At 38.6% G+C, this 26452-nt stretch overlaps 1 protein-coding gene across 2 annotated transcripts in view; it reads right to left on the reverse strand.

Annotated features, from left to right (window-relative positions):
• Positions 1 to 12940: 12940 nt before the first annotated feature.
• The window catches only part of ZSWIM4 (zinc finger SWIM-type containing 4), a 17886-nt gene continuing 4374 nt past the window's right edge, over positions 12941 to 26452 (reverse strand). Inside the window, exons 3-14 of one of the 2 annotated variants that reach the window (XM_053718165.1) lie at positions 23101 to 23448; positions 21449 to 21597; positions 21143 to 21293; positions 19297 to 19473; positions 18870 to 19184; positions 18603 to 18740; positions 17577 to 17837; positions 17067 to 17202; positions 16785 to 16939; positions 16483 to 16646; positions 16007 to 16088; positions 12941 to 15485 (exon numbers count right to left, since the gene is read on the reverse strand). In XM_053718165.1, the coding sequence (XP_053574140.1) occupies positions 14602 to 15485; positions 16007 to 16088; positions 16483 to 16646; positions 16785 to 16939; positions 17067 to 17202; positions 17577 to 17837; positions 18603 to 18740; positions 18870 to 19184; positions 19297 to 19473; positions 21143 to 21293; positions 21449 to 21597; positions 23101 to 23448 (2960 nt within the window). In that variant the 3' untranslated portion in view covers positions 12941 to 14601. Of the gene's footprint in view, positions 15486 to 16006; positions 16089 to 16482; positions 16647 to 16784; positions 16940 to 17066; positions 17203 to 17576; positions 17838 to 18602; positions 18741 to 18869; positions 19188 to 19296; positions 19474 to 21142; positions 21294 to 21448; positions 21598 to 23100; positions 23449 to 26452 lie in introns of both variants that reach the window. The other variant, XM_053718164.1, reaches the window with a different exon arrangement.

Here is a 26452-nt window from a genome sequence, read left to right on the forward strand (position 1 = left end):
AATTTCTCTGGCACTGCAATTGTGTCACAGTCATTCAGAGCAGCTAATACCTCCCCAAGTAACACACGGAGGTTCTCAAGCTTAAATTTAAAATGAGAAATCTCTGAATCAGGTCTCCTTGATTCAGAGACGTCACCCACAGACTGAAGCTCTCCGTCCTCAGGTTCTGCATATTGTGACGCAGTATCAGACATGGCTCTTACAGCATCTACGCGCTCTGTATCTCGTCTAACCCCAGAGCTATCGCGCTTGCCTCTCAATTCAGGCAATCTGGCTAATACCTGTGACAGGGTATTATTCATGATTGCAGCCATGTCCTGCAAAGTAATCGCTATGGGCATCCCTGATGTACTTGGCGCCATATTAGCGTGCGTCCCTCGAGCGGGAGGCGAAGGGTCCGACACGTGGGGAGAGTTAGTCGGCATAACTTCCCCCTCGACAGACCCCTCTGGTGACAATTCTTTTATAGATAAAGACTGATCTTTACTGTTTAAGGTGAAATCAATACATTTAGTACACATTCTCCTATGGGGCTCCACCATGGCTTTTAAACATAATGAACAAGTAGTTTCCTCTGTGTCAGACATGTTTGTACAGACTAGCAATGAGACTAGCAAGCTTGGAAAACACTTTAAACAAAGTTAACAAGCAATATAAAAAATGTTACTGTGCCTTTAAGAGAAACAAATTTTGGCAAAATTTGAAATAACAGTGAAAAAAGGCAGTTACACTAACAAAGTTTTTACAGTGTATGTAACAAGTTAGCAGAGCATTGCACCCACTTGCAAATGGATGATTAACCCCTTAATACAAAAAACAGATTAACAAAACGAAAAATATGTTTTTTTAAACAGTCATAACAACTGCCACAGCTCCTACTTTTGAAGCCTTTTGAGCCCATCAGAGATGTCCTATAGCATGCAGGGGACTGCTGAGGGAAGCTGAATGTCACAGTTTGTAATTTTAACTGCACCAACTGTAACTTTTATACTATAACAGTGGAAAGCCTCTGTTTCTAGGCAAAAATAAAGCCAGCCATGTGGAAAAAAATAGGCCCCAATAAGTTTTATCACCAAAGCATATATAAAAACGATTAAACATGCCAGCAAACGTTTTATATTAGGCTTATTAACAGAGATACATACTCTTATAAAAGTGTGATACCAGTCGCTATTAAATCACTGCATTTAGGCTTAACTTACATTAATACGGTATCAGCAGCATTTTTCTAGCAAGTTCCATCCTTAGAAATATGTTTACTGCACATACCTTATTGCAGGAAAACCTGCACGCCATTCCCTCTCTGAAATTACCTCACTCCTCAGAATATGTGAGAACGGCAATGGATCTTAGTTACTTCTGCTAAGATCATAGAAATCACAGGCAGATTCTTCTTCTAATGCTGCCTTTGATAAAACAGTACACTACGGTACCATTTAAAAATAACAAACTTTTGATCGAAGTTAAGAAACTAACTATAATACACCACTCTCCTCTTACTACGTCCATCTTTGTTGAGACTTGCAAGAGAATGACTGGATATGGCAGTTAGGGGAGGAGCTATATAGCATCTCTGCTGTGGGTGATCCTCTTGCAACTTCCTGTTGGGAAGGAGAATATCCCAGAAGTAATGGATGATCCGTGGACTGGATACACTTAACAAGAGAAAACATTATTATAGCCTGGCATAAAATTTGCCGAGTATTAAAAAATTCTCCATTATTTTCTGAATTTCTCCCGATAATAGGTAATCCCGAATTTATTTCGGGTTTAAACCAGAGAGTGTTTAGATTGTGGGCGGAGGCAGGACTGATATATGTTTACCAGTTATTTGATTCTAATCAGTTATTATCCTCAGAACTATTATTCCATAAGTTTAATCTACCCCACTCAAATTTATTTACGTATTTCCAGCTACGTCATTATATATTCTCGCAAAAGTGGAATACAGAGGTGTTTGTGGATTGGATGGATATTAAGAATATAATTCGTCAATTTTCTTTGGGTCGCTCCTCAATATCTTTGATTTATGATATTCTCCTGGCTAAACAGGGGGAACTCAATATGGATAAATTATATAATTACTGGAAGAGATACTTCCCTCAATTGGAGGAGAATAGGATAGAGCGCAGCTTCCTAGAGTTAGTAAAATTACAAATCTCTATATCATGGAGAGAAACACATTTAAAATTAGTTAATAATTACTATCTTTCACCCGATAAAATGGCTAGATTCTTTCCCACCCAAAAGTATGTTTGTTCACGGTGTACTCTGGATAGGGCTGATATTTTTCATATATTCTGGTCTTGTCCTAAGATTCAACAATACTGGCAAAAGATAAGATATTGGTATAGTAAACATTATGAAGATATGATTCCGTTTGCTGCTGAGGAGATATTTTTTTTAACTAATGCTGATTTACGTCCTAAACGTGTGATAAAAATATTAAATACTATTATTTTAACTGCAAGACAATTAATTGTCAAGGGCTGGAAAGACCATATAGCTCCCAGGGTCTCAGAGTTCCTTAAAGAAATTCAGTTTCAAATTTTATTTGAATCTTTTCACACTAAATCTCTGACGGACAGTAGAATCGGAGTTTTTCTCATGGATTGGCTTCCGCTAATTATATCTTATCCGCTTCAGGTTCAAAGGCGTATTTTACATAGGCTGACCATATGTCCCGTTTTGAAAGGGACAGTACCGTTATTTTATGTTTCTTCCCCTGTCCCGTCGTTTCTTTAATAATATTCATTTTGTCCCGTTTTGAGGGTTATTAGACTGTGCGACCAGCGCAAGTGTCATTTTTTAGCACACATACCACTTACTAACATTTTTTAAACTCCCTGCCGGCAGGAAGGGTAATTTTTTTTTAACTGCAGGGTTTGGGTTGGGTGGCCATGACCACATGATCCACAGCACCGCGTCTATGCCGCCCACACTCAAAATTAGGGGCATGATCATTGAAAGCAAGTGACAGCAGGTCAGTACTCAGTCGTGAGCTGTCAGACTGAACTGAGGAGAGAAACTGGTCACGAGAGGGAAGTTAGAACTACTAGCTAGTGCCTAGTAAGGACAGTAGTCGGACTAGATCTGTCATCATCTGATGTGATGATCATCTGCCTCTGCCATCACCCGAATTAGTGACTGACCATCACCAGAGAGATAATTCTTACCATCTTCTTGTGTCACAGTGTGAACATGCAAACATAGTGATCAAGTAGATCAAATCTCTAAGGCCTAGATTTGGAGTTTGGCGGTAAAAGGGCTGTTAACGCTCCGCGGGCTTTTTTCTGGCCGCACCATAAAATTAACTCTGGTATCGAGAGTTCAAACAAATGCTGCGTTAGGCTCCAAAAAAGGAGCGTAGAGCATTTTTACCGCAAATGCAACTCTCGATACCAGAGTTGCTTACGGACGCGGCCAGCCTCAAAAACGTGCTCGTGCACGATTCCCCCATAGGAAACAATGGAGCTGTTTGAGCTGAAAAAAACCTAACACCTGCAAAAAAGCAGCGTTCAGCTCCTAACGCAGCCACATTGTTTCCTATGGGGAAACACTTCCTACGTCTGCACCTAACACTCTAACATGTACCCCGAGTCTAAACACCCCTAGCCTTACACTTATTAACCCCTAATCTGCCGCCCCCGCTATCGCTGACCCCTGCATATTTTTTTTAACCCCTAATCTGCCGCTCCGTAAACTCCGCAACCTACGTTATCCCTATGTACCCCTAATCTGCTGCCCTAACATCGCCGACCCCTATATTATATTTATTAACCCCTAATCTGCCCCCCTCAACGTCGCCGACACCTGCCTACACTTATTAACCCCTAATCTGCCGAGCGGACCTGAGCGCTACTATAATAAAGTTATTAACCCCTAATCCGCCTCACTAACCCTATAATAAATAGTATTAACCCCCTAATCTGCCCTCCCTAACATCGCAGACACCTAACTTCAATTATTAACCCCTAATCTGACGACCGGAGCTCACCGCTATTCTAATAAATTGATTAACCCCTAAAGCTAAGTCTAACCCTAACACTAACACCCCCCTAACTTAAATATAATTTACATCTAACAAAATAAATTAACTCTTATTAAATAAATGATTCCTATTTAAAGCTAAATACTTACCTGTAAAATAAATCCTAATATAGCTACAATATAAATTATAATTATATTATAGCTATTTTAGGATTAATATTTATTTTACAGGCAACTTGGTATTTATTTTAACTAGGTACAATAGCTATTAAATAGTTAAGAACTATTTAATAGTTACCTAGTTAAAATAATAACAAATTTACCTGTAAAATAAATCCTAACCTAAGATATAATTAAACCTAACACTACACTATCAATAAAATAATTAAATAAACTACCTACAATTACCTACAATTAAAGTGAAGGTTAAGTTTAGTGGTTTCATCGCCTGTAATATATTATATAAGTCCTAAATAACATGATCGCTATTTTTTTTAAAAATATAAGTATATAGATTATAGTGTTATAAACATGTTATATTTACTCTCCCGGTCGTTTGTTGCTCCTCCCTCCATTGATTTCCGGATTATTCATTACATTATGTACAGAGCAGTCCCACCCGCTCTGTACGTCATTCAAAAGCTCGTTCACGTTTTCATGAGCAATTGCGCATGCGCACCACTCGCCGTAATTTGTATTTGCGCCTGCGTGACCTATTTTGACAAAATACAAGACATAGCCGGAGGAATCGAGGAAAGCGCATGCGCAAAACTAGAACGCGCGTTGAGCCTAACACATAGGAAGTAAATACAACGCATGCGCATTAGTTAGAGTTTTGCGGTGACGTAATTTGACGGCCGCCTAACGGCCAGTGTCTCTATTGGCTTAGAAAAAAACGTGACCAGGATAAGGAAAAAAAAAACAAAAAAACGGGCTGTTTAAACAGTCTAATGAATCGGATAAAGAAGAGGTAATAAATACATTAATATAGCGAAACGAAAATTTTGATGAATTAAACTCACATTTATTTGGATACTATTTACAGGGAAAGAAGTTTAATAACTAAAACTTTACCTTCACTTTAACCTAACACTACACTATCAATAAATTAATTAAATACAATTGCTACAAATAAATACAATTAAATAAACTAGCTAAAGTACAAAAAATAAAAAAGAACTAAGTTACAAAAAATAAAAAAATATTTACAAACATAAGAAAAATATTACAACAATTTTAAACTAATTACACCTACTCTAAGCCCCCTAATAAAATAACAAAGCCCCCCAAAATAAAAAATTCCCTACCCTATTCTAAATTTAAAAAGTTACAAGCTCTTTTACTTTACCAGCCCTGAACAGGGCCCTTTGCGGGGCATGCCCCAAGAATTTCAGCTCTTTTGCCTGTAAAAGAATAAATACAATACCCCCCCCCAACATTTACAACCCACCACCCACATACCCCTAATCTAACCCAAACCCCCCTTAAATAAACCTAACACTAAGCCCCTGAAGATCTTCCTACCTTGTCTTCACCATACCAGGTTCACTGATCCGTCCTGGCTCCAACATCTTCATCCAACCCAAGCGGGGGTTGGCGATCCATCATCCGGTGCTGAAGAGGTCCAGAAGAGGCTCCAAAGTCTTCCTCCTATCCGGCAAGAAGAGGACATCCGGACCGGCAAACATCTTCTCCAAGCGGCATCTTCGATCTTCTTCCATCCGGTGCGGAGCGGGTCCATCTTGAAGCAGGCGACGCGGATCCATCCTCTTCTTCCGTTGTCTCCCGACTAATGACGGTTCCTTTAAGGGACGTCATCCAAGATGGCGTCCCTCGAATTCCGATTGGCTGATAGGATTCTATCAGCCAATCGGAATTAAGGTAGGAATATTCTGATTGGCTGATGGAATCAGCCAATCAGAATCAAGTTCAATCCGATTGGCTGATCCAATCAGCCAATCAGATTGAGCTCGCATTCTATTGGCTGATCGGAACAGCCAATAGAATGCGAGCTCAATCTGATTGGCTGATTGGATCAGCCAATCGGATTGAACTTGATTCTGATTGGCTGATTCCATCAGCCAATCAGAATATTCCTACCTTAATTCCGATTGGCTGATAGAATCCTATCAGCCAATCGGAATTCGAGGGACGCCATCTTGGATGACGTCCCTTAAAGGAACCGTCATTAGTCGGGAGACAACGGAAGAAGAGGATGGATCCGCGTCGCCTGCTTCAAGATGGACCCGCTCCGCACCGGATGGAAGAAGATCGAAGATGCCGCTTGGAGAAGATGTTTGCCGGTCCGGATGTCCTCTTCTTGCCGGATAGGAGGAAGACTTTGGAGCCTCTTCTGGACCTCTTCTGCACCGGATGATGGATCGCCAACCCCCGCTTGGGTTGGATGAAGATGTTGGAGCCAGGACGGATCGGTGAACCTGGTATGGTGAAGACAAGGTAGGAAGATCTTCAGGGGCTTAGTGTTAGGTTTATTTAAGGGGGGTTTGGGTTAGATTAGGGGTATGTGGGTGGTGGGTTGTAAATGTTGGGGGGGGGTATTGTATTTATTCTTTTACAGGCAAAAGAGCTGAAATTCTTGGGGCATGCCCCGCAAAGGGCCCTGTTCAGGGCTGGTAAGGTAAAAGAGCTTGTAACTTTTTTAATTTAGAATAGGGTAGGGAATTTATTATTTTGGGGGGCTTTGTTATTTTATTAGGGGGCTTAGAGTAGGTGTAATTAGTTTAAAATTGTTGTAATATTTTTCTTATGTTTGTAAATATTTTTTTATTTTTTGTAACTTAGTTCTTTTTTATTTTTTGTACTTTAGCTAGTTTATTTAATTGTATTTATTTGTAGCAATTGTATTTAATTAATTTATTGATAGTGTAGTGTTAGGTTAATTGTAGGTAATTGTAGGTAGTTTATTTAATTATTTTATTGATAGTGTAGTGTTAGGTTTAATTATATCTTAGGTTAGGATTTATTTTACAGGTAAATTTGTTATTATTTTAACTAGGTAACTATTAAATAGTTCTTAACTATTTAATAGCTATTGTACCTAGTTAAAATAAATACCAAGTTGCCTGTAAAATAAATATTAATCCTAAAATAGCTATAATATAATTATAATTTATATTGTAGCTATATTAGGATTTATTTTACAGGTAAGTATTTAGCTTTAAATAGGAATCATTTATTTAATAAGAGTTAATTTATTTCGTTAGATGTAAATTATATTTAAGTTAGGGGGGTGTTAGTGTTAGGGTTAGACTTAGCTTTAGGGGTTAATCAATTTATTAGAATAGCGGTGAGCTCCGGTCGTCAGATTAGGGGTTAATAATTGAAGTTAGGTGTCTGCGATGTTAGGGAGGGCAGATTAGGGGGTTAATACTATTTATTATAGGGTTAGTGAGGCGGGTTAGGGGTTAATAACTTTATTATAGTAGCGCTCAGGTCCGCTCGGCAGATTAGGGGTTAATAAGTGTAGGCAGGTGTCGGCGACGTTGAGGGGGGCAGATTAGGGGTTAATAAATATAATATAGGGGTCGGCGGTGTTAGGGGCAGCAGATTAGGGGTACATAGGGATAACGTAGGTGGCGGCGCTTTGTGGTCGGAAGATTAGGGGTTAATTATTTTAAGTAGCTTGCGGCGACGTTGTGGGGGGCAGGTTAGGGGTTAATAAATGTAATACAGGGGTCGGCGGGGTTAGGGGCAGCAGATTAGGGGTACATAAGTATAACGTAGGTGGCGGTCGGCAGATTAGGGGTTAAAAATTTTAATCGAGTGGCGGCGATGTGGGGGGAGCTCGGTTTAGGGGTACATAGGTAGTTTATGGGTGTTAGTGTACTTTAGGGTACAGTAGTTAAGAGCTTTATGAACCGGCGTTAGCCAGAAAGCTCTTAACTCCTGCTATTTTCAGGCGGCTGGAATTTTGTCGTTAGAGCTCTAACGCTCACTTCAGAAACGACTCTAAATACCGGCGTTAGAAAGATCCCATTGAAAAGATAGGATACGCAAATGGCGTAGGGGGATCTGCGGTATGGAAAAGTCGCGGCTGAAAAGTGAGCGTTAGACCCTTTAATCACTGACTCCAAATACCAGCGGGCGGCCAAAACCAGCGTTAGGAGCCTCTAACGCTGGTTTTGACGGCTACCGCCGAACTCCAAATCTAGGCCTAAGTTCTGCAAGAATTATGCATGGCCAAAGTAAGACCAGTGTCTGTGCCTGTCAATCAATTAAATTGTCATTAATTATGCTTATTATTATGCTGCTGCAGTGCTGGTTGTACAGACGTTATAAATAACAATTATCATTATCAAGTAACTATTTCCACATTTTTCTCAGTTTATCCACCATGTAACAATGATTTTGGGCAACTCAGCTAAGGATAATTGTTGGCTCAATAGTTTATATTCATGTCATAAAAGAACTTTTGTTAAAATCTTACTTTTTTTCCCCTATGAATAAAGAATTTTAACCCTGTCCCGTTTTTGTCTCAAGGAAATATGGTCAGCCTAATTTTACAGCCTTTTTTAAATACGATAGCTTTTTTAGAATTGGTTATATTAGGACTGTTTCCCCCATTATGGGTATCTGGTCTCCGGGAGATTACTACATGAGATAGGATTTAAGGAATACTCTGGAGAGAAAGGGAGGGGGAGAGAAGGGGAATGGGAGAAGGATAGTGAAAGAAAATAAGATTAGGGGAAATAGGAGAGGAAAGGAACGAGAAAGAGAAGGAAAGAAGTAAGGGAAGGAAGAAGGGAGTTAAGACGGAGATAAGACAATAAATATTAAGACCGATGGTTACGTGTAATAATGGTGGGAGGCGGAGGAGGGGGGATAAGAAAAATATATATATATATATATATTTTTTTTCCCTTTTTCTTTTCTTTTTTGGTTGCTTGTCTATTATATATAAAAACTCCAGTGACGTACTCAGCTATATTATGAATGTCAGGGGCTAGTACTTATTTTGTCTGATCTATTGTACTGTGAATTATTTTTTTCAATGTACTAATTCATATATGAATGCCCGCTGGGGCTATTTGAAATGTATCCTGATATATGTTTATTTTTTTTCTGCTGGAATCATTAAAAATAATTTAAAAAAAAAAGAATTCTTCATCTAATTTCTGCCTGAGAGAAAAACAGTACAACGCTGGTACCGTTTAAAAATAAACTCTTGAAGGTAAAACTACACTAAGTCACCACATATCTCTAGCTACTTCCCTTGTCGAGAGTTGCAAGAGAATGACTGGGGGTGGCAGTTAGGGGAGGAGCTATATAGACAGCTCTGCTGTGGGTGTCCTCTTGCAACTTCCTGTTGGGAAGGAGAATATCCCACAAGTAATGGATGAACCCGTGGACTGGATACACCTTACAAGAGAAATGGTGCTACCAATATTCAAATATAGTCTAAGTTAATTGTGCACATTGCGATCGCCAACAAATAAGCCGTAAACAATGAACCTCTAAAAACCTCCCTATAAAAGGTAGAAGCATACACTACACACAGCCTGTAGTAGCCTCCACTCATCTTTAGTAACAGGAGGTAAATGAGAAACGTACCCTCATAAAGGATCTTAATATTAGGAGCTCCGTAATAATAAAGCCCGTAAAAACGTTTCCATGAGTGTCTGCCCCCACTGGGGGTATGTCAGACAAAGGTGGCTGAGCATTTAGGGCCACATCAGAGAGTTTAACCCCTTTCCACAATCTTACAGAGGACTACTATGTCTTGCGTGTTCCGGATTCTTTTAAGGTCCTTTACTCTCCGAGGAGATGCCGGCTAGCCCTGCCGCTCTCATAAAGCCTGCATTAGAGTACAGAACTCCAGGCTGCTCCAAATTAAAATTATATCCTCAGGAGAGGATATAACAAACATCCCCAGACCACTCTATGAGGGCAAAGAGGTGCCAACCTGGTCACCCTTAAAAGCCCCCTCTCCCTGAGACAAATGTACCCCCAAAGGGAATAGTCTAAGTAAAAAAAATAGTGTGTTCCACATCAATATCATCCACATCTAGCCAAAAAAATAAAATACAAAGCTCCTAGATAGTATAACTTGCTTATAAACACTCTCATCTCTATTCTCTTTGGAATCAGATGTCAGACCTAATGTTCAGTCTGTTACATATACCATAGCATTTACATCAGCTGTTGCTAGGCAATAGGGAGGACCGCCTGATTGGCCAATCACCGCAGACATAGCCACTTCCGGTTTGGCGGTTTCACAAGAGGTGTCTCTGCTGGACTCCCTAACATCTATGTGACATAATTTTGTGAGTCACAAGGTGAGCCATACAAGGGACCGATTGTTTTGATACATTTAGAGCCCGAGCACGCCACATGGTATTATCGACAAACCGGAGTGATGACACTTCCGGTTACTTGGGACACATATGCGTTCCAGTCACGAACAAGGGTATGTTAGCATCGAGACACAAGTCTGATGCATTGTAGAGAAACCAATCAAATGAGATATAAGCTGCATTATGAGCATATACTTATTTATATTATTAGCCTTTAAGTTGTTTTTTGCAATAAACAGCACTGGAGGGATAATTCATTATTTTCACAATACCGGATATGGTATTTACTTCCGGTTTTTGACCTGCACAGCGTGCGTTCCCCACACACACTTCACAGCACATTATGAGACACAGGTGTGATTTGTAAGTATTGTAATTTGATTATTGTTCACAGTATATAACTCTGTGTTTTGTCACCTTTGTTTATTCTGAGGAAGGGGTCAATTTGAACCTCGAAACGTCAAATTAAAGTTAAGTTGCCTTTTGGTTAACCCACCAGTAAGAAGTCCTGTGAGTGCTTTCTTTCATTTCATCTGTTTGGCACGTTAGCACCCAGGCTGATGTCTCAGGAGGCTGGATGCGATCTTAAATTATCAACATATGGCAAAAACAGCAAAGAAACATTATATAATATAAATTATAAGCCTAATAGTTACCTAAAAACGCTTTTTAAATAATCAAGACATTGCGGCGTAAATATTTATAGGGATGTATTGTGATGAATAGGGAGTAAATGCTTTTTCCGACAGGCAAAATTTATCATTATTATGCCCCAGTTCGCCTGCACAAAGTTACGTCTTTTTTTTTTTTTTTATAAATTTAGGCGCACATGTACGCTTCTACAGAGGCGAGCTGGGGCCCAAATCATCATACAGAGTTCGCCTAGCCTTTGATAAATCTAGCCCTTAATATCCAATTTCTTCAGAGCACGTTCTCTACCTCCTTTAGTAGGCAAAGAATACCTTGGGGGAACTAGGAGAAGTGGAAGGGATACTTAATGCTTTGGCTGGGGTGTCTTTGCCTCCTCCTGGTGGCCAGATGTTGTATTTCCCAACGGTAATGAATATTTTTCTGCACTCTCCCTGCCATAAGAAAGAAAGCTACCGTTTATCTGGCAACTCAAAAGATTTATGGTCACCAGAGGATTTCCTGTAGTATTTTTTTGTTGTTGCTTTGTTTTTTGAAACTTTAAACAGAAAAATCTAGTATATCTTACAGGAACATGCTACATTTGACACTATGGTAATTTATAATTGTAACAATAGTCAGATTATGTGATTTGATGTGAACGTGTTTTGAAATTAAGGGGGAGATTTAATAAGCAGCGGAAGCTGCTTTCTCCGTGCAAAGTTTCTGGCTCGCCGAAAACAGAAGTTAAGAAGCAGCAGCCATAAGACCGCTGCTCCTTAACTTGTCCACCACCTTTTAGCTGGTGGACTGCAATCATCCCGATCAGATCCGATCTGGATGATTGACAACCCCTGCTAGCAGCCGATTGGCCGCAAATCTGCAGGGGGTGGCATTGCACAAGCATTTCACAAGAACTGCTTATGCAATGTTAAATGCAGACAGCGTATGCTGTCTGCATTTAGCAATGTCGGGCAGATATGGTTCGCTATAGCGAATCATGTCCATTCAGACATATGGTAAATTGACCCATAAGAGAATGATAAATTGCTCCTCTCCAAAATGTTGATATACGACCAGAATTATTGCAGTGAAAATTTGCCGACTGTGAGGGGACAACAGGCAGTCACACCAATCATACAGGCTAGTGGCTTAGTTATTATAGTCCCTTGTGATGGATCGAGATTAAGACCTACGAGCATTATAACTGTGTTAACCAGTAGAGGAGTAGGCACCACACATAAAAGACAAAATAGTTGGTCTTCACAATCCTATTGTGCAGCCAAAACTGGCCTGGAGTAGTGTAATGAGAAATTGCTTTTTTTCCACTCTAAGACATTAAAAAAAAAAAAACTATGGACACTACACAATTGCTGGATCTCTGTACTGTTTCTTTATTGGACTCTGAAATTTTTCAACACATAAAATCTGTGTTTCTAACGGTAGATAAGAACCAAAAATGCCCATCAAGTCTACCCATATCATGTAACTTTTTGCTTAGGATAGCCATATTCATGTCCCATGCATTTTTTTATTCCTTTAGTCTTTGTGTTTACCACCTCAACTGGAAGTGTATTCCATGAATCCACCACTCTTTCTGTAAAAAAAAAAAAAAAGCTTCCTCACACTTCTCCTGAATTTGCAACCCTCTAACTTGAGATTGTGACCCCTTATTTTGGCATTTATTTTGTGAAAAATTCTTTCAACTTCCACTTTTATATTTGAAGGTTTCTATCATGTCACCTCTCTTTCTCGTCTCTCCTCTAAACTATTCATATTTAGGTCATTTAATAACACAGACAAGTCAAATATAATTCCAAGAAATGTAATGGTCTGTGAGATATTTGCCATATTGATGATGAGGTATGCATCAAAATTCATTCAAAATTATATGGCAAAGTTTTTTTTTAACTAAATATAGTTAAAATCAAGTTGTTGTAATATAAAATATTAATGATCAGTTGTTACTCTAGCTTCATGCCAAGTCAAAATAAAAACAAAACACATCGTGGTTTTAAAAAATGTATTTTTTATCTTTAGAAACAAAGAGGAACAAAAACAGTTCAATAAATATAACAGATAAAATAATCTGATAACATTTTCACTGATAAAAATAAAACTGGGGAGCATTCATTTTTATATGATAAAATAATTAAAGCCTTCATATTTCTGGGATAGCGGCACAGGGAGGAAAGTATATATATAAAAAAAACACAATGGTATGTGAAAGAGTAAATCCTGGTAGATGGAAACATGGAGCAGTAGTAAGAGGTTCCAACTGGAAGAATAGGAATGGAGCCATAGGAACGGATGGTAGAAAAGCAGAGGTAGGTAGTGTGGAAGAGAGAATACTGGTGATATGGAGCAGGAAGGCAGATATGGAGGTGGCAGTGCAAAGGAATTATGTGAAATATAAGGAAGGCAATGACATCTTCCTGAGTTATTAAAAAGACAAAATTATTCACAGCCACCCTTGTTTAACACACATGGTTCTAGTCCAACTATGAAGGTATGCATAGGCATATGTATGTATATATATATATATATATATATATATATATATATATAAACAGACAGTTAATGGACATTTAATTCAAATCATATGAAATGTATGCATATGAAAGCAATTAAAAACATGTTAACCCTTCCATGTAAATCTATTTGTTAAAGCGTTTTCTACTAAACTGACCCACATGGATCAGATGCCAAATGGTTGTTGAGGATAACTCCCAAACCTCTATAAAGGGGGATAAACTTCCACAAATATAAAAGCAACCAATAAAACAAATGAACATAACATTTTAGATGGAAAGGAAAATATATATTTTAATGTCCCTTTAGCATGTATACAAGTCCACAGGGTTTAAAGAATGTATATGAAAATTAGGAACCAGCCATACATTTTCTTGGAAGTTATAGAAGGAATTTATATATAGACATATATAGAGTACTCCAACAACTTAGTAACATTTTACAAGCCCTAACTTCTGGTATTTGCCAAATTATTTAAGAATAACTACTCTAGGGTGTTACTTTTTTTAAATAAATATACTTATCTATATTCTTGATCACTTTGAAAGACTGCCACCTCCAGCATTAGGGGAAAGTAACACTGCTTATGTCTGTGTAGGTTTACTCAAACAGAAGTGGAATGAGGAGTGCCTTGTCAGTCTATATTTATAACCGGAGTAGGGTACACTTCATTGACACCAAATATCTGGGTTGTCAAGTTACAATAAAACAGGTTTACATTAGAAATTATACAAAAAAATATATTAATAAGTTAGTACAGATAATCCTTCAGAAATAAATAATGTCCACTTTTTGTGGAACTCTCCCAAACCTCCATTCATCCCTCCCTGCCACTTGCAGGTCCGCTAAATAGTCCAATAATCTGTTAGACAGAGAACACAGGATATACCTGGTGACGGGTAAATGGACTTGGGAGAAAAGGGAGCACCATCCCTATTTATAAATAAATAGTTAAAAAATATTATATACACAGGATAGTTTCACAGGGAATGCCACTGTGATTCTTCAGAAAGTCTCCTTCACTAGCAAACCCATCCCCAATAGAGATGGAATTAAATGTCCAATATTAGAGGAAATAGAGCTGCAACACTTGCCCTCAAATCAGTGCCCCTGCAGAATATTTACATCTCCATTTTCTCTAACCAAACCGCTCTCTAACCAAGAGCATCAGTTTTTTCTTGCCCTTGTAGGTCTGCTTCAGGTTATCCAGAAACTGGGTAAACTGTCGATGCCCGTCTGGTGCAAGTAAGAAAGTGTCACGGGCCTTTGCAAGAAACTCTATAAACTCTCCATAATGCCGTGGACTGATGTGTGTAAGTCGCGAATGAGTAGTACTTATGTAAGCTCCAATTGCAGCCTCTAGCAGCTGGCAGAGTGAAGGTTTTTCAGTCCGTCCCCCTGTTCCCCTGCCTCGACCAGCTCCAATTGAAGATGAGGAAAGGGTCTGTGCTAGGCCTGGGGGTGCAAGACTGCACCGTCGCAGGATGTCGGACAACACAGGGGCACACTGTACACTCTTTATTACCAAAGGCACCACAGTGCTTAGCTCCACCTTGCCTAGGGAATGTGCAAGGGAGCAAGCCCATAGAACATCGCTTACAGCAGGGTGGGAATCTTGGCTAAAACCTATACTTAAATTTGACAGTGCAAGGGTGGCCAGAGTAAAGGCTCGGAGAGGCAGACCACGATGCTCCATATAACGGGCCACAGTGAAGAGATGCGAGTGTGCACCAGGGCCCGAACTAGCGCTATCTAGAACAATTTGATAGGCAGCCTCAAATGAAGTGTGGTCCTTCTCACAGAGTGTCAGGGCAGGTAGGGCACAGCTTTGAGGGTCTTTCATAGCACATTGCAAGGCCAGGGCACGGGCACATGAACATAGCTCCTCACGTTGACGAGGATCCGGGCTAAATCGAAGGAGAGTGGCAGGAGATGTGCAGGTGACCGCAACAATGCTAGTTGCCTCAATTGGGGTGAAGAGAGCATACCAGTTCTGCATAATGCTAATTAAGGCTTGGGCACCTAAATTGAGAAGAAAAAAAATATATATATATATATATAAAATCAAAATACATGGTCTTCCCCATTTTTTCATTACATTACATATGCTACTGATCTATCATCTGCTTAAAGGGACACTGTACCCAAAAATTTTCTTTCGTGATTCAGATTGAGCATGAAATTTTAAGCAACTTTCTAATTTACTCCTATTATCAAATTTTCTTCATTCTCTTGGTATCTTTATTTGAAATGCAAGAATGTAAGTTTAGATACCGGCCCATTTTTGGTGAACAACCTGGGTTGTCCTTGCTGATTGGTGGATAAATTCATCCACCAATAAAAATGTGCTGTCCAGAGTACTGAAACCAAAAAAAAAAGCTTAGATGCCTTCTTTTTCAAATAATGATAGCAAGAGAACAAAGAAAATTTGATAATAAGAGTAAATTAGAAAGTTGCTTAAAATTGCATGCTCTTTCTGAATTACAAAAGAAAAAAATTGGGTACAGTGTCCCTTTAAGCAAAATGTAGAAAAAGTTACTCACCAATTTCTGTGGCACATGACACCAACCAGCGCACCATTTCCCTGCGTCTCCACGTCAAAGTAGTCAGTGTCATCCTCATAACCTATTCAAGACAAATGTATGGCTTTAGGAACACAACCTCAAAATAATTAATATTCTGCCAATATAAAAGTATGAAATTCAATTGAAAGGACCATTTAATAAAGTAGAAGTGCCTATTCAACAAATGCACAACAAGACAATGCAATATGACAGTAAATTTTACATGAGCAGATTTATTGACCAATTTAGAATTCTCTACCCCTTCATTGTATCATCTGACAGCCATCAGCCAATCACAAAATACATATACACTCAGTAGGACCTGGTGCCTCAGTATAAATATAATGGAAGAAAAATAGTTAAGTTATTTTAAAAAATGCATGAACAGAACCATAATGCATCTTAATTATGACTTTAGCAGTCCTTTAATGGATGGTTCAATATGACTCAGTTACCTGTAGTCCTAGCTCCAGTGAAATATTAAGCAGGGTTGTGTCAGGTGGGGCGTTTGGGGGCGTTGCAGTCTTACAGGCATCCTGGGCAAGCTTGAAGAGCAGTGCAGGAGAGTGGATATGCTGCTGAATTGATGCCAGGACTGTATGAAGCCACTTAGGGTCTCCTAAAAGAGGAAAGAGATCTAGTGAATGCCTTGGATTTTTATATCAAATTGTTCCATTACAAGAAACAGTGAAAAACCCTACTGCTTTCATACTATACTTGACTAAAATAAAAATGCCCATGTCTCTAGTAGACGTACCTTTGGCAGTGGTCAGCATGGCAGAAGCGAGTTCACACTGACGTGTCTCAAGGTGTCCCAGAATGAACCATCTTGGGAATCGACTGGTGAGCATGGAATCCAAGGGAAGTATTTCTGACCCATGGGGAGGAAGAACAGACTCTAGGACAGGAAGCCTAAAGGAAAGCAGATTTGGAGTGTTATCAATACAATAGGGGTCACATTATCAGGTAAGCTCTGAAAGCAAAAGGTTAACAGAGGATTAATGTAAATTCTGTAAACCCATAATTCATATGTACAAACCTCATAGCCCGGAGAGCAACACGGTAAGCTAGGTCAGAATCATGAGGAAGCAAAGCAGTGAACAGGAAGCGAGCAAAGGTATGCATAGGAACACTTTCCCTGTAGATTACTTCTCCAAAACCACTAAATGGGCCACCTGGAAATAAAAGGAGGGATGTTAGTTGAATACAAGATGAACGAACATAACTGCACACCCATAATTCTTCAATTCAAATCATAATGCTTTATTTGCCCTTACTTTACAGCATGTATTGCTTATTAGGTGTCTATATGTTGATATTAACTACCCAACGCCTTTTCCTCTTTAGCAGTCTACCCACCTCCTTAATGGCCTATCTGCTCTGTTCTACACTCAGCAAGCCCACAAAATGCATTTCCCTAAAACTTGTGCCCCTGTAAGGAAGCTGCTACTTGTGTACAGTGCTGATTTAGTAATCCCATCATGTAGTATGGGGGAACATATTGGAGCATAATAAAACATTACAATGTATAACAATATTTGATTCTCACCTTCTAGTAGCAGCATGGCCTGTTTTCTCAGTACTTGCACCAGTCGATCACCCATTTCCAGTGTTCCCAGCAAGCCTATTATTTGTTCTTCACTACGTACAAGCTTATCCTGGGCATATAGACCTTCTGGCATCGCTCTCTGCTGTCCCAACCCCATAAGGGCAACCTCCAATGCCAAGCAGAGAAGTGATTCCCCTGAGGAAGAACCTCCTGGTATTGGTACGTGTTGGTACATCACCTTTCGTTGTTCTCCACCAAGCTCTGATTAAGAAAGAGAGAAGACGAGTGTGTATTAAATTGGCAGCTTTATAACAATTCTTTATTTTGATTTAAAGACATTATACAATAGTAAGTTTTACAATGATTCACAAGAACTATTACAGCATTAACATACACCCAAAATTAGGGCAAAAAAATGAAACATTGTATTTTATGTGAGCTCCCCATGAAGAGAGGAATCACCAGCAATAATCTTAGACTATTAAAGAGATATAAAACAGTCTGCCATTCTAAAAGGATTTTGCCCATGCTCAGAAGAGAGAGAATGCAACTTAAGTTAAAAACAGAAGATAAAGTAGGTTGCCGTTTTGTTTTACACAGTCTGTTTCTTTTTATAGTAAAGGACAATTAAGGGCAATAAAAAAAAAACTGTGCAAGCAAGGCTGTGTAGAACATAGGATTTTTAAAGTAATTATCTAACAGGGTTTCCACACAGTCTTGTCGGCACAGTATCTTATTGTCTGATTTATATCTGTCCCTAATTGTCCTTAGCAGAAGAGAGTGATAATGGGAAACAAACATGGCAGGTCCATTACTTTATATAAACTAAGCACTTATTTAATATTTAAAACTAATATAATTATAATAATACATCTAAAAGTGAATATTTGATTTAAATACATCATTACATAGTCTAGCATGTATTTACAGTTTAAATCCCCTATATACAAATCAGACATTTACACAAATTTTTCATTTTTTTTTATAAAAAAAAAAAAAGTCTGTTTAAACAAGATAAGGGGATACCTGGGTATGGTGCTGGTCCCTCATCCTCGGGTAGACTGGCCTCCAAGAAAGTCCTACAAAGACAGCCAATTGGATCAAGAGGATGTCCCACCCATCCTTCCAAGTTAGTAAGTGAAGTGCTGCCCTTTAACTGAAGTTCTGTGGGAAAAGAAAAAGACAATGTTTGGTATGAAAAATGATTTTCAAGTTTTTCTTACATGTTCAGACTTCTTTACCCCCCACGTTCCCGAAACATTCTGTATGTACACCAAAGAAGATGTTCCTCACCTTTCCTTTGCTGCTTCACTCCTTCCATTTGATGTTGGCGCTGAAGTCTCATGGTGTTAATTATGGAGATTGCAAGTCTAAGGGCCTGAAGAGGATATCCATGAGAGCGTAGAGCATCCACACGAGCACAGGCAACAGGAAAGTGATCTCCCAGCCAAAGTGGACGACCCTGTGGGTCATAGGACAGCTTGTCTGCGCTGTTCTTCACTCCACCACCAGGGACGCCAGTCTCTCCATTCAGGACACGCTGAAGGTGAGCATCTGTCCATGTCAGCTCCCCTGCCTTTAAGGCACGAGCAAAAACAGTTTGACGAGCTGCTGGGGTGGGGGGGGAGGAGAGCAGGTTGTTAAATATGGACTACACGTTAGGGAACGACTATAGTATAACATTATAAATACAGTAATGGAATGTATGTTATTGCCATACCTTGGTTGATACCATGGCCTTGTGCTGGTGTCTGTGTCCCAGGACCTTCCAGAGAGTAGTTGCCCTCCTCCAGTGGGCATATATCCAGTGCATTCCATTTTCTAAGCAGTTCCAACCACGATTCCCTCTCCTCTGGCCGACAATGAGGACTTAGCACCACACACACCCATAGAGCACCTATAAGGTTAAAGTTAAAGTCCCTCTTAAGTCAAAAGTAAAAAAGTTTCCGGATTAATTTTTTTTTTTTTTAAAGTGAATGTAAATTTTGATAAAACCAGTGCACGGTTTTTAATAATCTTATTAAAAACAGCAGCACTTTCATTCATCACACTTTACATTTCACTGGTTTTGTTAAAATACTTTTTTCTTTGTGAAAGCCGCTCGAGGGATTTCCCAGCCTGTTGCAAGCCTCTTCCTACATCTGAAATGACGATCCCTGCCTTCCTTTAGGCAATGATTCCCCTGGGGGGGGGGGGGGGAGCCGTGATTGGAGGATGCCGGAATCGTCATTGCTGACGTATGAAGAGGCTTGCGACGGGTTGGTGAAGTGCTGGAGTGGCTTTCAAGAAGAAAAGGTAAGTATTTTAACAAAACCAGTGAAATGTAAAGTTTGATGATGAATGAAAGTGCCACTGTTTTTAATAGGATTTTTAAAAACCGGGCACTCATTCCGCAAACTTTACATTCACTTTAAAGTGAAGGTCAATATTGACGAATTAGTGCCCGGTTTTTAACCCTTTAAGGACACAGGAAAAATTCCGTCACATGTCCTTAAGAGGTTAATAACCCTATTAACAACAAGGGCACTTTAATTAATCAAAATTGACATTTCAAGTGTTTTCTTCAAAAACTTGCCTTTTAATCCTGAAAGCTGCTCCATCGATTCCCCCGGCCGATGGAAGCCTCTGCTTACCTCAGAAATTACGAATCCGGCTTCCTCCAATCACTGCGTTCCCCCCGGGGGGGATCATGCCCTGAGGGAACGCTGTGATTGGATGAAGCCGGATTAGATATCTTGGACCCACGAAGAGGACTTGCAACGGGCGGAGGAAGCGTTGCAGCAGCTTTTAGGATTAAAGGGTAAGTTTTTTAAGAAAACGCTTGATATGTCAATTTTGATGAATTAAAGTGCCCTTGTTTTTAATAAGATTATTAAAAACCTGGAACTAATTCGTCAAAATTGACCTTCACTTTAATGAGAAAAAAAAAAAAAAGAGTTCCATTACCAAAATGTGCACATTATTTTTATATGCACACTTTGAGGCTCCAGCTACTATGGATTATGTGCAAATGTACACAGTATCTACATACATGCATTTTGTGATTGGCTGTCACATGATACAGGGAGAGGGGAAACTATTAAATTTTGATAGTGAATGTTCTACTAGTAAGTGCTATTGCATTGTCTTTTTTTATTGTGTATTTGTCAGTTTCTGTATTAGTCTACTGTATTTAGTGGTCCTTGAAGATGTATAAAAAGGTCAAAGCTATTATCTATGACAATGCATCAAATTATCACGTAATAAATATACTGTAGTCCTCTCTCTTTCACACATGCAAGGGACACTAAACTCAAATTTTAAATTGCCTATGTTTAGGAATAGTTTAAATGGGCAAAACACATTTTGCCTCTTTTCTGTAATTTAATGCTAAAATATTTTTATTTTTCAGAGACCCCGAAGAGGACCCTATAGAATCCAGAGCCCTGACCCTACAACAGTTAATATCAATGATGGCTTGATCAGAGCATGAGCTCTTTTTATATTTGTACCTAATTGACCACGGACAAAAAATGTTCAAGAGGATCTGCAACACGAGGAGTAAAGAACCTGCACAAAACGCATACCTAGCTCATCCCATAGTTGCCGGCACTTGTCTGTCATCCCGGCTCCCTGTTGCCTCCACAGAGCCAAACGTGGGTCTTCTAGAAACTGCTCAGTCATTAGGATCAGCATGCGAGCACCATTAGAATCACGCATTCGAAGCATTTCTCGCACCTAGGGAATGATGCAAGAAAGTTACTAGAGGAATGTAAACATATGAGTGGAGAAAAAGGATATACATTATGTAAAAGAATTAGCTTGTTGAAACAAAGAAATTAGACTGACACACATAAGAAAAATAAAGATAGCTAGTATGTAGGTCATCCAACCTTGCTAAACATGGACTGCAGTTGCTTGCTGGCACCATAGTATCCACCATTGGACAAAAGCTGTTTGACTTGCTCCTGAATCTGCTCCTCATCCAAATGCCAACAATTCTCATCCTCTCGACCAGCGCCTGCTGTGGGGTCAGGGGCTCCTGTTAAAAAGCGGATGGATATAAGTCAGTAAACAATAGAGCAAATACAAGATTAGTGATTGTCAGCTACATGAATATGCTGCTTTTAATTGGATCATCAACTATGTCCTGCTCAGGAGCTACAAGGTGTTGCGAGTCTATAATCATTTTTAATCCCTCTGCAGTGATAGATCTTAAAAAGGACACTAAAATAAAAGCAGCATTTTTCCCCCCCATCAAAATATCCCTTTAAGCATAACGGGGTGGGGGGGGGGGGAGAGATATGAAAAGTCTGTTGCATTGCTGTAATAAAAAAGCAACAAGTAGTTAAAGGGACATTGTACACTAGATTTTTCTTCTAAGTAAGTTTTTAAAAGGTTTTATACTGGATTTGTATTACAGTATATGTGCATATTATTTTTTATAGTAGTGTCTATTACATGCACTAAAATGAAGCTTGGTGTATACTGTCTCTTTAAACTTACTATAAATAGTTTCAATATGTATTAGTCACTTTGAAAGGATTACCTTTTATTTATTTTTTTAAACTTAATTTGTGCAGTGTCCATTACTTCGCGTCACAGCCCTACAGAAAGGTATAAATAGCTTGAAGCCCCAAAACTTCTAGAGCAACATGAGTTGGTTTACTATTCAGTGAATACTAGATAAACAGGAAGTCTGTTTTGCCAACGCTCAAACGAGGCAGAATGCAACTTAAGTCATCAACAGGTCAGCTCTCGTATCTTCCGGAGGCCAGTAGCTACACTGTGAACTGCTAATTTAGCAAGAAAGCGGGGGGGGGGGGATTAAATACACTATTTCTTTTTAGGTTTACTTTAAGATATTTGTTTTTACTAAAGTAATACGCTTTCATATCCCTTTAAAATTTAAAAGGTCAGGAAAATTAAATTTAAAAAACAAATAAAAAATTAGAATGGCATTTTAAGCGATTTTCCTGAGTACTTCTATAATCCATTTTGCTTCCACAAAAGTGCGCACACTTCCTCAATACATAAAAGGGACAGTTTACCCAAAAATGTTCTCCCCTTTAATTTGGTCCCAATGATCCATTTTACCTGCTGTATTAAATTGTTCACACCATTATTTCGGCATTTGAAATTGCTGATAGCCAATGGTATCCCCATCTATACTGAAAGTTTCTGGTCTTAAGTCCTTACAATTCCTGGTGGGGTTCAGGACAGTCTAGCAATAACATGATAATTTTCCATTGTTCTCTCTAAGTAATGAGTTTTGGTTTACAAACAGATATAAGATAAGGAAGCATGTGTGTGTGTATACAAAGTGATAACATAATGAGATCCGATATTACCTGCAAGCTCAACCCATTGAAATACCTTGTGGTTTCAAAGCACAAAACTAGCAATTACATATAAACAAATATACCTGAAAATGCAATTTCTCCTACATTCTATACTCTGCAGCTGGTATAACAAATTAATGGAAATGCGTTAAGGGAAAAGCAATTTTGCAGTATTCTGTCCCTCTAACCAACAATAATCTTACCATGAACTCTGTTAATCTCCGATCCCAGTTGCAAGATCTCATCGGCTAATCTTTGGGCTGTAGGCAGCACTTCTGTGTGATGTTCACTAATAAGGTATTGCACAAACTTCTGCAGTTGGTCACGGTTCATTTGAGAGAGTGTCTCAGAAATGGGAAGTCGCAGTTCCACTCCACGGGCCCTCCGAATTCGGTGTAAAGATAGAGCCACAACATGTGCGCAATAGAAAATGTCTCTGTTTTCACACCCACAACTAACAGAAGTAATTTTGCAACGGTCAAAGCTGATAGACACTTGGAATGTTCTTTCAGGATCCCCTGGTTCAGTGACTGATCCGCTAAGGTGAAACCCTATGGATGGAAGAAAGATAAGATGCATGAGGAACTAGATAAGGAAAGGGATGCTTAAAAGCGTAGATAAAGCATGATATATTGAAAGCAAATATTAGCTAAAACATAATATTATAAAGAAAAGGTATATATATATATATATATATATATATATATATATATATATATATATATATATATATATATATTAGTAGTTTAAATATTAAAAAAATAAAAAGGAGTACATTTTAGTCTCTATAAAGGATTAGGTGCCACTGCCCCCTTATTTCAGTTCTTTTGAACTTTTAGCCAATCAGTGCCGACTCCTAGGTAACTCCAAGTGCATGAGCTCAATGTTATCTATATGAAACACATGAACTAACGCCCTCTAGTGGTGAAAAACTGTCAAAATGCATTTAGATAAGAGGCGGTCTTTAATGTCTTAAGAAATCAGCATATGAGCATACCTAGGTTTAGCTTTCAACTAAGAATACCAAAGCAAAATTGGAGATAAAAGTAAATTGGAAAGTTGTTTAAAATTACATGCCCTGTCTGAATTATGAAAGTTTATTTTGGACTTTAATGTCCCTTTAACTTCTAATAATAACAACTTCTTAATGACTTCATAATGACTTACTAGAGACTAAGCAAACAGCTGTGTACAATATAACAGTTTTACGTTTGTGAAATCTGGAGTCAGCACTAAGAATTATTATAGGAAATAGGTCAACCATTTTAAGAGTTTAATTATAGGAAGAGAGGGCAAATAAGTAACTATTTTTACTACAATATAATCAAATATTTTACTTTTTAATCTAGCTAAAAGTGGTTAAAAGGGACATTAACCATCAAATAAAGATAAAAAAATAAAAAAGGGTAAAATCAGAAGGGATGGAGGTGACAAACGGGACAGGAAGGAGATTAGGATACAGAGTAAAGAAGGAAGGGAATAAAAAGATAAGGGAAATGGAGATAGAAAGGTTGTATTTACAGTGGGGGTAGGCATGTAACAAAATCAGTCTCATCTGTTCAGACAGAAGTCGCCATCCCCCTCTCCTTACACAAGTGATATGTAGAAAAAAAAAAGACCAAAGTTAAAAAAAAAAATCATCTATTTTCTTTAAAACAAATAAACCTAAGGGCCTAAACCTAAAGAAATTCAGGTAATTCAGGAAATAGCTACTGGGATTGTGAAAACAACAAAAACTTGTACATAATACAAATAGATTCATTTTCTATAAGGGGTAAAGAGACCATCAATAAAGGATAGTTACGATGGCTTATGAGTAGCAAAAGAACTGTTTAAACCTGTAATGTTACCTATTATTAAATCAAAGCTTTTTTTTTGTCAAACTAATAAATTAATCTATTGAAATGTAGCCCATGAGGAACTTGCTCTAGGGAACAAAATGGGTTACACACAGCTTCAATGAATCTATTCATGACATTCTCGTACGGTTCAGGTCCCAGCAGCAAGGACATATGTGGGATCTGTGACGCGTGACGGTCTGGTATCAGCCTCACATTGTGTTCCTCACACGCCTCAGGCCCACACTGTGAATGGAACTTTTATCTGTTGTGTACAGAGCACAATCACACAGGGGGGGGACCCCTGGGGGCTGCGCAGAAAGAAAGGTAAAGGGATTAACTTCCATGGCTTGATATCCTAATAAAGGAAGGGAATTTAACTCTTCAATGTCCACAGTAATCCACACAGTGTACTCCACGATATGGGAGACGATAACAAGAGAAGAGGGTTTGAGATGCAAATAAACCTATACTATTGTAAACGTTAAATAGAAAAAAAAAGTCAATAGGAAAATGCATTAGAAAATAAAAAAGAGAACTTTTCTAGGAATAAAGATTGCAAGGGTAGATCTATTATACATATCAATGTTTAAGTTTCTTGAGCACAATGACGCTAATACTGCCCTTTAGTAACTTATGTTACAAAAGGAGTGACCCTTTAATTCAGTATTTCTCAAACCAGCTCCAGCCCTGCACTAGGGCCATGATTTCCGGCTACTACTAATTCAGAACTTGTGCTCAAGTCACTCTGAGTGATATCCTGTAATCCTGGCATTTTAAGAGTCCCGAAATACAGGTTTGAGAATTACTGCATCAAAAATAATTAAGAACAAATAAGTCACACTGCCCTACGTAAACAAATAATTTTTAGTTGTATACTTCCCCAAATAGAGGAACGCTCCCCATCTGAAGATATTTTAAGGGCATTTTGGGAGGTGTCTAGTTACTCCTCTATGTAATGCACATTCGAGCAGGTCAGGACACGCTATTGCTCTCAGGCCACTGACTCAAGCAGGGACCGAGAAACGAGTCACCCTAACATAAGGGGTGTCAACTACTGTCACCACTCTGACATGCCAGAGCATGCTACTGCAGGAACAGATTTTATAAGAGGACACAAAAAAAAAAAACATACGATAAAAGTGTATACCCAGCACATTTTATCTATAAAAAGGCATAGATTTAAAAGGGACAATCTACACCAAAATTGTTATTGTTTCAAAAAATAAAAAAAAGAGAATCAATTTATTACCCATTCTCCAGTTATGCACAGCCAACATGGTTATATTAAAGGGACATGAAACCCAATTTTTTTCTTTCATGATTTAGAAAGAACGTGCGATTTTAAACAACTTTCTAATTTACTTCTATTATCTAATTTGCTTTACATCCTTTGCTGAAAAGCATATCTAGATATGATCAATAGCTGCTGATTGGTGGCTGCACATAGATGCCTTGTGTGATTGGCTCACCCATATGCATTGCTATTTCTTCAACAAAGGATATCTAAAGAATGAAGCAAATTAGATAATAGACGTGAATTGGAATGTTGTTTAAAATTGTATTCTCTATCTGAATCATGAAAGAAAACTTTTGGGTTTAGTGTCCCTTTAATATACTTTTTTACCTCTGATTACCTTGTATTTAAGCCTCCTCTGGCAGCCCCCTTGTTACATTGCTATTTATTTATCTAGGGCAGTGCTTGACGAATATGTTC

This window comes from Bombina bombina, chromosome 6 (assembly GCF_027579735.1).
Source record: "Bombina bombina isolate aBomBom1 chromosome 6, aBomBom1.pri, whole genome shotgun sequence".
Lineage (NCBI taxonomy): Eukaryota > Metazoa > Chordata > Amphibia > Anura > Bombinatoridae > Bombina > Bombina bombina.